The 13,898-nt window shown below is 37.1% G+C and overlaps 2 protein-coding genes across 2 annotated transcripts in view; both read left to right on the forward strand.

Annotated features, from left to right (window-relative positions):
- Positions 1 to 1,970: 1,970 nt before the first annotated feature.
- Positions 1,971 to 7,985, forward strand: serpina10b (serpin peptidase inhibitor, clade A (alpha-1 antiproteinase, antitrypsin), member 10b). Its single transcript, XM_008400091.2, has 5 exons — positions 1,971 to 2,000; positions 3,430 to 4,065; positions 5,122 to 5,395; positions 6,241 to 6,388; positions 6,674 to 7,985. The coding sequence occupies exons 2-5, from the start codon at positions 3,462 to 3,464 to the stop codon at positions 6,863 to 6,865; spliced, it is 1,218 nt and encodes a 405-aa protein (XP_008398313.1). The 5' UTR covers positions 1,971 to 2,000; positions 3,430 to 3,461; the 3' UTR covers positions 6,866 to 7,985.
- An 816-nt stretch (positions 7,986 to 8,801) lies between these two features.
- The window catches only part of ddx24 (DEAD (Asp-Glu-Ala-Asp) box helicase 24), a 7,514-nt gene continuing 2,417 nt past the window's right edge, over positions 8,802 to 13,898 (forward strand). The window contains exons 1-5 of the mRNA XM_008400085.2: positions 8,802 to 9,798; positions 10,863 to 11,252; positions 11,561 to 11,714; positions 12,382 to 12,894; positions 12,986 to 13,061. Of these exons, the coding sequence (XP_008398307.1) occupies positions 9,018 to 9,798; positions 10,863 to 11,252; positions 11,561 to 11,714; positions 12,382 to 12,894; positions 12,986 to 13,061 (1,914 nt within the window). The 5' untranslated portion in view covers positions 8,802 to 9,017. The remainder of the gene's footprint in view (positions 9,799 to 10,862; positions 11,253 to 11,560; positions 11,715 to 12,381; positions 12,895 to 12,985; positions 13,062 to 13,898) is intronic.

The raw sequence follows: 13,898 nt of genomic DNA on the forward strand, positions 1-13,898 counted from the left end.
AACCCAACTTCTACCTAATTATGATGAATGCTGGGTATTTTCATGCAGCATTTGACAAAATAAACACCTTCAGTCATCTGGAAATAATACCGAATAATAAAACAAGACGTTTTGAGATCCACAAGTCATTTCTCATGTCTTCGTTTGGTTTTATTTTCTCATGGCGTCACATAAGGAAGCAGAGTGTTTGCCTTAAAATGCTTCTGTAGATGTGCTTCCTGTTAGCTTAAATGTTGCAAAAGAAGCCCACAGATGCTTCTGGGATTTTCCAAATTGCTTAAACAATTAAATTATGTAGCAAGTACAAATAAATGTGGTTTTCCTAACTGACCTAAAACAGTAAAAGATAGATTTGGTTTTACAGTATATATATCTGATTTGAACTGCCTTACACTGATACTTCGGTTATTATTGAGGTTGCCAAAGGTCCTTGAACGTCATGTGTTGATAAATAATTATTAAACTCCTTAATCTGTTAAGCTGAGAAATACATCAGAAACGTTTGGCAGGTCTGGAAACCATGTTGTAGTTTATTGCTGGTCTAAAGCTATAACCATGCTGAGTTTTGTCAGGTTGTTTTTCCTGAACAGACCACATTAAAACCGTTTGTTAGGGGTCACGATTTCTGAAAGCAAGAACAAGTTTGGAGGTTATGCAAAGTAAAGAACATGCTTTGCAGATCTGATGTTTTCACTGTTGCTTGTCAGAATTGGCTGTAATTTTTTTCCATTTTAAATGCACTTGAGAGTATAAAAGGTGTTTTTTTTATCATTGCATTGTTTTCAATCACTTCTTTCTTACAGTAATCTGTTGTGTTTGTTTCATGTTGCGATACACATTCTTTCAGTTAATATAATGGTCAGTGTTGCAGGATTAAAGTGATATTAATTCACTGTTTGCTGCATTTTTATTGTGACTTGTGACTACGGAAGCCCATTTCTGCCAAAAAATAAAAAATAAAGACCAACAGGAAGTCGAATTAAGAGATTAGAACTCATAATTATCAGATTTAAAGTAATGATTATGTTATACAAGAGCAGTTAAGATACAATCCAGCCAATTTTAGCTTCTATTAAAGATTAGCTTCACGGATACATGGTGTATTACGGTATCAGCAGTAATCAAAAAGTCAAAATTATGATTTTGATTCCAATAATTATGACTTAGAAAGTCAAAATTATTACTTAACTCATAATTCTTATTTTATATCTCATAATAACGACTTGGAAAGTCAAATTTATAACTTTCATAAATAAAATCCAGTTGGGCTTTTACTTTGTCTATTTTTAGTTGAGCAGAAATGGGCTTTGTCTGCAGATAATGTTCCTACTTTTATCATAAAACAACAAATAAGTCAAATTTAGATATTTTATTTGATGGGGAAAGTTATAAGCTTTAATAATAATTTGCATGCAGTAACAAAATGCCTGCCAAAAATACTGAAACTGCATAATTGCCTTCTAAAGCTGCGGTTAAGTTGGTTATCTTTGAGGCAAACCCAACATAGACAAACCCGATAGGATAAATACTACTATCAGCTGCAGTGGCGGACCTAGAAAATGTTTACTATTTTACTTATCAATCAATATTAAGGAATTACTTAGTTAAATCAAGCTCTTATTTCTTACTGAAAAGTTACTTGTAAGTTAGTACACTGGAAATGAGACAAAACTAAGATATTTGCACTGAAAACTAAGCCAAAAAAAATTGGTAAGATTTGGTGCGATTCTTATCAAACAAGTGATTAGTTTTTCTAAGGAAAGTTTTAAGGACATAAATACTACATGGGGGCAGTTGCACCCAATAGTCCCCATGTAGATCCGCCCCTGATCAGGTGTAAATCACAGCTAAGCCATTTATGAGTAATGGGGACAATGATGGTGAAAGTTTACCCCCTAAAAGTTTGTTGTAGTTAATATGTAACCAGAAGAACATACTTGTACTTTGTTTCCCCAAATAACAGTAGCAGTTTACAGAACTCATCTGGATCGAGCTGAAAGGTGCGTACGGTGGCTTGTTGGGCTAGGAATACATTTACAGTTTCTCTGTAAATGTAGATTTTTTACATTTTGTACTCTTCAGATGAACTGCAAAAACACAAAATCTTACCATGTATTTTTGTCTAGTGGAAATGTCTTAATGTCCTTAAAATTAAATAAATATAATTTACAAGTAACTTTCAGTAAAATATCAGCCTGTTTAAAGTAAATAATTGTTGAATATTGATTAAAAAATACTATTTATACTGGAAAATTGTTTAGTGAGACATTTTTTCCATTGTTATAAGTGAAAAAAATGCTAATGGATTGTTTATTCAATGCAAAAACACAAAATCTTAAGTATTTTGGTTACTTATCTTAGTCTACTTGAAATAAGACAAATAACTTTTTAAAATAACTTTTCAGTAAAATACAGGAGCTTGATTTAAGTGAAAACTACTAGGTCTGCTGGCAGTTTTCAACTTATAACATGGAAAAAATATTTTGCTAGAAGTTAAATCTGACAATATTGATCAATATTCAAGAATTATTTAATCAAGCTCATATCTTACTGAAAGGTTACTTTTAAGCTAGTACACTTGAAATAAGATGAAACAAAAATATTTGCAGTAAAATCTGGACTAAAAATACTCAGTAAGATTTTGCTGGGTTTTTTTTTTTTTTTGCAATGTTAAAAGCTGATTTTGCAGGCATCAAAGTTTGCTTTTGAGCAAAAATCATCAGAATTTTTGTTGGAAGGAATTTGTTGATTGAAAACTTATTAAAAGAAAGGCATCCAGTTTTTACATTTTTTGGATCTATCAATTCCAAGCAGTAAAAACAGGATTTAGGTCATTTTTACTTTGAAAAAGCTTCCAAGCAAGTTTAGCTAATTAATTAACTGCAAAAACACAAACTCTTACAAAGTATTTTGAGCCGGTTTCTTTTGCAAATATCTCTCTACACTTGACATAAAACAAAACTGACCAGTAACTTTTCAGTAATTTATAGGAGGTATTTTCAAGAAAATAATTCCTGTACAAGTTTTTAGTTTCCATATTTCCACTAGAAACTAAAATATTTGGTAATATTGTGTTTTTGAAGTGTTGTTCATTTGTCCACACTGCAAAAACACAAAATCTCACCAAGTACTTTGAGTTTCAAGCACACATATTAGCACACTTTAAGGAAAACAAAACTAACTTACAAGTAACATTTCAGAAAGATATACATGTGTGTTTTAAGTCCATAATTCCTTAAGTTTTGTCTTATTTCAAGTGTATTAAGATATTTGAACTAGAAACTAAACCGAACTACTTGGCAAGACTTTGTGTTTTTGCAGTGCAATTAATTTGCTAAACTTGCTACAACACCGGAAGCGTTTTCAAAGTAGAGGAAAACACTTGGTAATATTTTGTATTTTTGCACTTAAAACGTCTTCCTGTTTCAGGTTCAGAGTTCAAACCTTCCTTTACTCCAGCTATGGAAACCCACAAACTGGAAATGCCGCTTATTTTCTTGCTAACCTGCTTGTGCTACGTGGCTCCTGTCCATCCAGCAGCGCCTCCAAACGTCACCATCTCCCATCTTTCCTACAAGAACATGGACTTCGCCATGAACCTTTACAGAAAAATATCCAGCCACCACGACAAGAACGTCTTCTTCTCTCCTCTGAGCATCTCCACCAGCTTCGCCGCCCTGCTGATGGCGTCTGGCGGCGTGACGCACCAGGAGATCCTCAGGGTACTGAACTTGGAGCAGTTGGAGTCGGCCGACCAGCCGGAGCTTATCCCGAGGCTTTTCCAGCTCCTTCAGGAGAACATCGAGCAGAACGGCTCTCTGAAACTGGACCAGAACATGGCGCTTTTTGTCCGTCAGCAGGTGGAGGTAAAGAATGTGTTTGAGGACAATATCAGGACGTTTTTCCAAGCCGACGTTAAAAGCGTGGACTTTGCGGACACGAAAGGGAGCGTCAGTTACGTAAACGAATACGTCAGGCAGAAGACGCAGGATAAAATTACCGAAATGATTTCCGCACTTGATGAAACGACTCAGCTCCTGCTGATCAACAGCATTTTCTTCCGAGGTAAGATGAATGAGTATGACGGAGTATTAGGACCATACTCAGAAATAAATAAAAGGTGAAAAAAACAACTCCGAAATTAATAAAAAGTAAAAATAAAATAAAATAAAAAACAAGCTAACTCAGAAATAAATAAAAAGTAAAAAATTAAGTAATGAGAAAAAATATAAGTAGTTAAATACCATAGTTAAATTACCAGAATAAAGCAATAATATTGTGATTTTATTATTGCATTATTTCAAACTTATTCTCATATTACTGCGACTTTATTCTCGTATTATTCGATCTCATTTTCCTAATACTGGCTTTAATCTGTTGACTTTATTCGACTTCATTCTTGTAATTTTATGACTTTATTGTTTTATTTTGACCTTATTCGACTATATTCTATTTTTAAGGCTTTGTTCTTGTAATACACATTTTGTTTTCCTGTTTTGACTTTATTTGATGTTACTATTTTATGAGTTTATTCTAATACTTTACAACCATTCATCCTTTTTCTTACACCCTTGTCCCTTGGTGGGGTCGGGAGGGTTGCTGGTGCTCATCTCCAGCTAACGTTCTGGGCGAGAACCTGGACAGGTCGCCAGTCTGTCGCAGGGCAACACAGGACACACAACCATGTACACACACATTCACACCTAGGGGCAATTTGGAGAGGCCAATTAACCTGACAGTCATGTTTTTGGACTGTGGGAGGAAACCGGAGTACCCGGAGAAAACCCACGCATGCACAGGAAGAACATGCAAACCCCATGCAGAAAGACCCCAGGCCGGGAATCGAACCCAGAACCTTCTTGCTGCAAGGCAACAGCTCTACCAACTGCGCCACTGTGCAGCCCATACTACAACCTTGTTCTGTTATTTCAGCTTTATTCTCGTATTATTTCGATCTTATTCGACTTATCCTCATAACTTTGACTTAATTCTCATAATCTTATTTTTAATGATTATTTTAGCGTGGCCTAACACTCCACCGCAGAATAAACAATATTGACTTGTTTTTGAGTCTAACTTTAACTGTTTACATGCAAGCTAACCATGTTGACCCAAATCCAGGTGCCTGGCAGTCGCCTTTTGACTCGGATTTGACCAGAGACGCTCCTTTTTACATTGATAATTACAATGTTCTGCAAGTTCCCATGATGGTTAAAGAGGACAAGTTCTACACTGCGGAGGATGTTCCGCTGGGAGCCAGACTGCTGAAGCTGCCATACCAGGACGGCGTCTCCATGCTTATCCTGCTACCAAACAAGGGTATCGATTACACTGTGATTGATGATGAGATCAATGCCGAGAAGTTCCTGAGCTGGGTCAAAGACCTCCGCAAAACGTACGTTCATACTGGGAAATTCTTGCTTAGTCGTCATGTGAATTTGCGGTTTTCACAATAAATAAATAAAAAATGTGAAAGTGGTGCTTTAATTTAGTGCTTAATCAGTAATTAAATCACTACATTTTGCTTCTAGTCCTTGAAAGTCATTGATATTTTACCTGGACAGTTTTGTGATAACATGTAATTTTAACGTTTGATTAGAAGATTAAAATTTGGAAAAGGTTATTTACAGTTGAAACCGGATAAAAATACACACATTTTTTTCTCTCTGGTAAATCAGATCAAGCTTTTCTTCTTTTAGGTTTGCTGGAATCACCAAAATTATTTATTTTAGTTAAATTGCAAGAAAATCTATATTTCTGTTTGTATCTTGTGTGTTTAAGCATTTAATTTAAGGAGAAAGGACATTTATCTTAACACGATTTGTTTGGATTGTTTCAGTGTAATGAATAATTATTATTACTAATTTCTCAGTAACTTATTGCTCTGTGTAATAAAGCGTGACTTGTATTTTATACGTTAAAGATGATTGAAATTAGGTAGTTTTCTTTGTTAAATTAGTGTGTTGTCTCTGATTGGTACGATCTATAAATTATGTATGAAAGACATTTCAAAACATAAAATGTTGCTACATTTCAGATTACCTGTCCCTGCTGAATACAGTAATACATTACACTTGATTTTTTTTAGTCCATTTTTTATCTCCAAGCTGTGGTGTTGCAAAAGTTTGAAAACATATACTTGAAGATGCTTTTAAAAACGCTTACATTTTGCTTTTTTTTTTTTTAAGTGTATGAACCCTAACATTTTAATAAACACACCGTGTCTTGTTCTGTTTGTAGGAGGCTGGAAGTCAACATGCCAAAATTCAAGATGGCGGAGGAATATTCCCTGCAGGGTCTTCTTCCAGATATGGGCATGACCAGCCTGTTCAGTAATTCTGCGAACCTTACACAGCTCAGCATGGAACCAGGCCTCAAAATCTCAGAGGTTAGTTCGAAACTTCTCCATGTTTTAATCCCGTTTGGAGAGATTATCAATCAACGCCTTCTGTTTAAAACAAAAAAAAAAAACCTGCCACTGAAGTTTGAGCCATTTTCTCTCATCATTTATCGAGTTACCTGCATTTAATGCTTATATGGGTCATTCACTGATAGAAAAGAACTTATTTGATCACGCTGTGATAAACCGTTGTAACATCCGCTGTGCTTACAAACAAATAATCCCTCTATATTCCCACCTGAACGCTGTTGATCCCTGCTGTGAAACCCGCAGGTGCTGCACAAAGCTGTGGTTGAGGTGGACGAGACGGGAACGACCGCGGCGGCTAGCACCACAATCGGCATCACTCCCTACTCTCTGCCCAAGATGTTCGTCATCAACAGGCCGTTCTTCTTCTTCATATACCACGAAGACACCAACTGTCTCTTGTTCATGGGGAGAGTTATTAACCCCTCCAGCAACTAATTACTGCACTGTTTAAACTCTGGAGAAGTCAGTTGATGTGTTTTCTTTGAAACATCACTTGTCCATGCTTTACTGGGTTTCAGTAAGTTTTTATGTCACACTTAGTAAATCAAATATAGCCTTTTGAACTAAAATCAGTATTTTCCATGATTGTCTGACTTTAACGCCTCTTTACAGCTACTGACAGAAGGTTTTGGTGAACTTTTAAGGTCCCATTTTTAACCTAAACCTAATTAAAAACATTCCCATGATAAATTAAGAAATGCATGAGATAGTTTACATTTTAGAGGTCAGTGGTCACTTCACTGAAGTTTTCACAGGAATAACAGACCACAACCGACTGAATAGCTAAACTCCACAAATACTTGAGGGCTACTTCTAAAAAAAAAAAAAGAAATGTTTCTAACTTCAACTCATAACCAAATATACATTAATAAATACAGTTTCACATAAAAATTCATAAAAGTAGTCGCATTTCAAAGAAAGATTTGTTACGAGGCAATGGTTTTGCAAATAAACTGAAATCACATTCCATATTAAAATTCACAAATAAAAATGTTTCTTTTTGCAAATAAATGGTAGTTTCGTTCCACTTAAAAATGTGAAAACAGGAAGATTTTTGTGAATAATTTGGAGTCTCATTCCACCGAAAAATTCACAAACAAATGATTCTGTAAATACTGAACTGCAAGCAGGCGTCTCACTGCCTCTCAAACTATTTTTTTGTATACAGTTAAGCCCCAAATTGTTTATGCACCTGACAGATTTAGGTTTAAAGTAATCTTTTATTTGTACTTTAATCTGGTAGAAAATTAGTGCATGGAGCTAAAGATTGGGGTTATGGCAGTGAGCCTCTCCAATCTCAAAGACTTTGAGCTGATCACCAAGGATAAATTGTGAAAATACCAGTTAAAAGTTGGCAAAAAAAAAGGTAATCAATTATAAGAAGGGACTTATTGTTGTAAAGCCAATAAAGGTTTTTCCATTAATTATTGAAAAGGGTATAAATAATTTTCTAAATTCCATTTTTTTTAAAGTGTTACTTTGTTGTATTATCTTTTGAGAGATTGTCTCTTATTATCTAGAATTGGAAATAAAATTCTTGGTATCAATAAAACTATTTTAGCTGTTCATTTCGGGTGTTGTTGATTCACATCATGTTGAATCATACACTGCCACCTCCTGGCCAACCAGGGTAAGTGCACAAAACTGTCTCCAGACTCATGTTCCTGTCAAGAACTTCAAAACATTTTCCGAGTTCTTTTACTGGCTGGTAAAAATATTCATAACAATATGCATCAACTAAGGATCAATATAACTGTTAAGACATGTAAATATTGATTTTTATGTTGATAAGAGTCTTTAAATGTGTGTTCTCTCTCTGTTTCCCTATGTTACAAAATGACAACCAGTCTTTTCTTTATTACTTGGCACCCGCAGTAGAGTATAACTTTTTTTTCTGTTTAAAATTATTATAATTATTATTTTAAGTTTGAAAAAGCATGTTTTGAACAATCATTGGGGCCCCAATTTAGCTCCACACACCCCTGCTCCATATCGACTGTAAATGCATAAAAGTGGTGGGAAGCTTGTTCAAATAGAATTATTTATCATGATGTGTTGCTCGTCATACGCCTCATATCAGTGCCTCTGGTGAGTGTTGGGTATGTTTAGGTGCATACAGATTAATATCTAAAAACTACTTTTTTGGTATAATTTTTGTACATTAAATTAACATTATTTACTGTACTGCTGGGCTTTTACATTTTCTGGCTTCTCTAAAGACACAAAAACACCCTTTTAAGAGTAATTAAATATTGTGAAAAAAAAAATCTAAATTGTAAAATAAGTAATCGGTTGCAAAGAGGACGAACCCGATTCACTGTTAACGTTTCTGGATGAATAAAGTTTTTACAAACCACGTGATGATACTGTCATGGCTGCGCCCTCGTGTCATGCGTTGTGTGACCAGACTGAAGCCGCTTCAATTTGGGTAAATTGTTGTTATTGATCGTCTTCAGACGGATATTTAGTATAAAAACTTAACTGTTAAATAACTTTGACCTAATTTTAAAGCGCGTAGCACGCATGCGCAGTCAGACTCGGTGTTTAGTTCAGCACGTTGGCGAAACTGGCTAAAGTTTGAAGAAAAATGAAGCCGAAGAAGGAGAAAACTGGGGGGAAGCGGAGCTCCTCGGTAAAATTAAGCTTTGATATTAAGGGCAAATGGAAACCAGTGGATCTGGATCCTCATTTGTTCGCAGAGGAAGGCCTGAAGGACCTGGTGTGCTTCGAAGAGCTGACCTCCTACCGTCTGGTAGACAACGAGAAGGCAGAAAAACAGCTGAGAAAGGAAAAGAAACGAGCAAAGAAGAGAGAAGCCGAGCAGGCTCTGGATGAACCTGTCAAAAAGAAGAAGCAGAAGAAACGTCAGAAAGTTGCTGAAAATGATCCAGAGATGGCTGGTTGTGGTACCAATGAGGACGTGAAGCAGGAAGGAGAAGCTTCCAGTCCGGAGGATGGAGAGAGTCAGAAAGAAGCAGCTGCTGTCTCTGAACACGTTCAGTCCAGCAACACAGAAAAGAAGAAGAAGAAGAAGAAAAAGAAGCAGAAGAAGAAGAAACCAAGGCAGCAAACAGAGCAGGCTGCAGTCACAGAGAACCAAGAAACCATCAAACCTCCAGAAGAAGAAAAACCCCGTCCGAAGCAGAGAAAACCTCCCAAAAAGCAGCCAAAGAACTGGACCAACGCGGCGCTTTCTGGTTCCGAGGAGAAAAACTCTGATGTGAGTGCTTGGAAGGATCTGTTTGTCCCCTCTGCGGTGCTGAAGGCTTTAAGCAGCCTGGGATTCACGTCACCCACTCCCATTCAAACCCTGGCTTTGCCTCCAGCTATCCGAGACCGCATGGACATCCTGGGGGCGGCTGAGACCGGTAAGACTGATCTTAACGGGGATCTCATACAAATTTCAGTTTACACAATTTTTTTTACGTCAATCTTGTTCTTGACTGCTTCTAAAAATAACCAAAATACTTAAAAAACAAAACAAAACACCAAGTTGTTTTTCGGCAATAAGTTAATGTTTCTTGGTATCTGGAAAATGAGCTGTTAAGTCGCAATGGGCACTGCACTGTTGCCTAGCAACCCAAGCTGAGCTCCAGCATGTTTGGTCAGCAGATTTTATGGCTGTACAATGGCTGCTGAAAAAGACAAGTGTTTTGTTATAGACTTACTACTCAGAAACTGCTTGCTGTATTCTCACTGGTTGCACAGAAGGCTCCACTTCTGCTTTTCAAAGCTGTACAGTTGTTTAATTGAGGATTGGTATGCAGCTATTTTCATGTGGGCGTGTAAATGTTAAGTTTGTGGGTATGGCCAGTAGAAGCTTATTTGGATTTAAAGTGACAACTCAAAATAAGCAGAACTGAGCAGACTAAAACCGCATCACCTGAGAATGATTTTGTGCAACAACAAAAAAAGAAATAAACATATAGCCCAAAGACCTATCCTAACCTGCCCAAGGTAGAAAAATGGAGACATTTATCATGTTATTAATTATTTATCTTCATAAATTTCTTGTAAGATTTTTATTTATTGCCACAATAAATTCCAATTAATGAGACTTAAAAACCCCTAAAACAGTCAAGATTATTTTTACTACTTTTGTCCACTGTTTTATCTATTTTTTCAATAAAGGTGTTTCAATAAATATCAATAAATTTGAAAAAATGTTTAAATGCAGTTACTGTGTGCATTATAATTATATAAATCACACTTCTTTATGTAACTTGTCTTCTATATAATGTATTTTATCTGTCCTTGCTATGTCATGCAGTCAGTTATACAGTTAAACAGCAACAGGTAGTTCGTATCGTCACTGTTATCGTTATCACAGTGGTACCACAAGATATCATGACAAAACTATCGCCCCTTTAAATGTCTTGAATCAGAAAATCTTACCTAAATGTTGGTCATTGAAGCCGTTTTGTAATTGCAGGAAGTGGTAAAACTTTAGCTTTCGGTATTCCCATGATCCACACCATCCTGGAGTGGAAGGACAGTTCGGAGATAACGTCCGAACCGGGAGACACAGAGGAGTTCAAAACGGGAGAGCAGCAGGAGGACGACGGCATGGAGGCTTCAGAGAAAGATGAGGACATCGACGTGGATCAAACTCTTGGTTCTGATGAAGACAAACAGGACTCTGAGGGTGAAGATCAGGACGAACAGCTGGGATGTGTTCGAGTAATTGACGATGTGGAGTTTGACTTCAAGGAAAACGTACCTGAGGGGCGGAAGCGGCCTCTCCTCGGACTGGTTCTCACTCCGACTAGGGAGCTGGCGGTCCAGGTCAAACACCACATCGATGCCGTCGCAAAATACACGGGTGAGTCGTGATTAAATGGCCATGTGAATTTGATCAAGATAATTATGCTGTGCTCTAGTTGTAACTGGGAATAATTCCGACTTCAGAGCGGGGACAGACTTGGAAGCTGGAATTTCCCAGTTATGATGGCAACTGGAACGCAGCATTTAGCGATCGGTTCTAACGGTCTGAAAATCTAGTGGACCCACTTAATAATCCTCCTAAAATCAGTGTTAAATGTAGCGCCTGCAGCTTTAAACTGAATAAATTAATAGTGATGTTTGCTTAAAATAAAAGCTTGTTTTCCTTTGCTTGTTTCCACCCTGAAGACATCCAAACGGCCATAGTGGTGGGTGGCATGGCGCAGCAGAAACAACGGCGGATGTTGAAGCGCAGACCGGAGATCATCATCGCCACTCCGGGACGTTTGTGGGACTTGATCAATGAGGGGCATCCTCATCTGCTCAACCTCAGACAGCTGAAGTGAGTCACAGTTCAGATTCCTTAACCAGTAAAGATCAGAGAACGTGTTAGAGCATACTACTCAGTCTAAATACACTTAGGCAAAAAGAAATATAATTTACACAGAAACCTGCTTTTAAAACCTGCATATGTAGCTTGTATGGCTGCAACTGACGATTATTGGAGTAATCGATTGTTCTGTTAATCTGATAAATAAAAATCTGTAGATTTTGATTAAGCCTTGTTGCAGCTGCAGCTTGAACTAAGTTGCTCCAAAGTATAGCATAGCATATACTATGCTAGAAATACACATAAACAAACCCGTTTCTTTATTAAGAAAATAGTTAGCCTATGAGTAGTGGTCTTCAGGAGCTCTTCCAGAACCTCATTCTGTCCATGAAGGCCGTTTACAGCAGGTGATGACAACCAAAAGTTGCTCCTAGTATTAAAGATGCTATTAAAAATGGATTTGATAGTAATGATGTTGTTGTAGCTATTAAAATTGACATGTTTCTAATTTGGAAAGAAATGTTTTTGTTTTTTACAGTTGCTGTTTAGTATATTTAGAAAAATAATCAATTGTTATGGATATTGATTAATATGAGAAGCTCATATCCTGATGCATTTTTCAGCCGTATCATCCATCGCTAAGAAAACAAAGAGATAATTCAGTGATGTTGTGTTGCAGGTGTTTGGTCATCGACGAAGCCGACCGCATGGTAGAGAGAGGTCACTTCGTAGAGCTGGAGAACCTCCTGGAGATGCTCAACACCACACACTTCAACCCCACCAGACAGACATTCGTGTTCTCCGCCACTCTGACGATGGTCCACGGCTTGCCCAGCCGTGTCCTGCAGAAGAAGAGGAGGCAGCTGGACAACCGGAGCAAACTGGAAATCCTGATGGAGAAGGTGGGGATCAAGTCCAAACCGAAAGTCCTTGACCTCACCAGGAAGGAGGCGACCGTGGAGACCCTGACTGAAACGCAAATCCATTGTCAGAAGGATGAGAAGGACTTCTACCTGTACTACTTCCTGCTTCAGTATCCCGGTCGCACCATGGTGTTCGCCAACAGCATCGACTGCATCAAGAGGCTCAGTGCTCTTCTGGTCATCTTGGACTGCAACCCTCTCCCTCTGCATGCCAACATGCACCAGAAACATCGCCTCAAAAACCTGGAGCGCTTTGCAGAAAAACAGAAGTAAGTCCCACAGCTGTCAGGTGTCACTTCGGGAAAGAGTTCAGTAATTCTTTGTTTCTCTGACGTTGAACGTCTTAACTTGTCCCCACAGTTGTGTCCTTCTTACGACTGACGTGGCGGCGCGAGGCCTCGACATCCCCAACGTTCAGCATGTTATTCACTACCAGGTGAGGTCATGGCGTCCTCTTACCTTCAGCCTCAACTTCTAAGGCTGCAACGGATGATTATTTAAGCTATTAACCCATTAATCTAATGATTTTTAATGGCACATTCTGCAGACTTTTCATTCAAGCCTTTTTTATACAATAGTTCCAAATAAAATTTTTTAAAGAAAAACATTTTTATTGCCTAAAATGCAACATGCATATTTAAGTGTAACTGCAGCTTAAAATGAGTTCCAACATGTGAAAAGCTCAGTTCTGCTTGACTTATCAATACAGTGTAGGACTGATCCAGTGATTATTTTTTGGGATTAATTGATTAATAATTTGATAGCAAATGTTGCCTAATAAGGATTTTTTTTTTAAAGAATTTGAACAAAAAGAAAAAATGCCACTTGAATTCTGGGCAGAACATATTTACAGACTTTGTACAGTTTTGTCTTAACTGCTCCAAGTGTGTTTCAGTAAATCGCCTTTTGAGTCTGCATCTTCCAGTTAACGATTGACAACTAAATTAGGTGACATTTCAATAAAAATCCTGCATTGATGTGGTTGAATTACCTTCACAGTGCACAAACAGATGTAAAAATATGAATATCCTCTTTATTATGTACATTGTATTTTTATTTTTTTAAAACAAATACTGATTACATCGTTTCCCATCCAAGATGGTGGATTTACAATACATGAACAAATATCTCCACCCAGTGGAAAGCATTAAAATGTGAAATTTTAGAGATTCCTGTACCAGCAAATGAAAACAAAATTAGCAGCAAATAGTAGTGGATTTTTAAAAATACATTTTGAATTGGAACGTTAAAAAAAAAAAAAACACACACACAA

Source organism: Poecilia reticulata, linkage group LG22 (genome assembly GCF_000633615.1).
Source record: "Poecilia reticulata strain Guanapo linkage group LG22, Guppy_female_1.0+MT, whole genome shotgun sequence".
Taxonomy (NCBI): Eukaryota; Metazoa; Chordata; class Actinopteri; order Cyprinodontiformes; family Poeciliidae; genus Poecilia; species Poecilia reticulata.

Bases quoted from the DNA above. Each gene is read 5' to 3' on its own strand.
- serpina10b (XM_008400091.2), top strand. From the start codon at position 3,462: ATGGAAACCCACAAACTGGAAATGCCGCTTATTTTCTTGCTAACCTGC. The intron at 4,066-5,121 runs GTAAGATGAATG...ACCCAAATCCAG, and splicing joins CAACAGCATTTTCTTCCGAG to GTGCCTGGCAGTCGCCTTTT. The intron at 5,396-6,240 runs GTACGTTCATAC...TTCTGTTTGTAG, and splicing joins GTCAAAGACCTCCGCAAAAC to GAGGCTGGAAGTCAACATGC.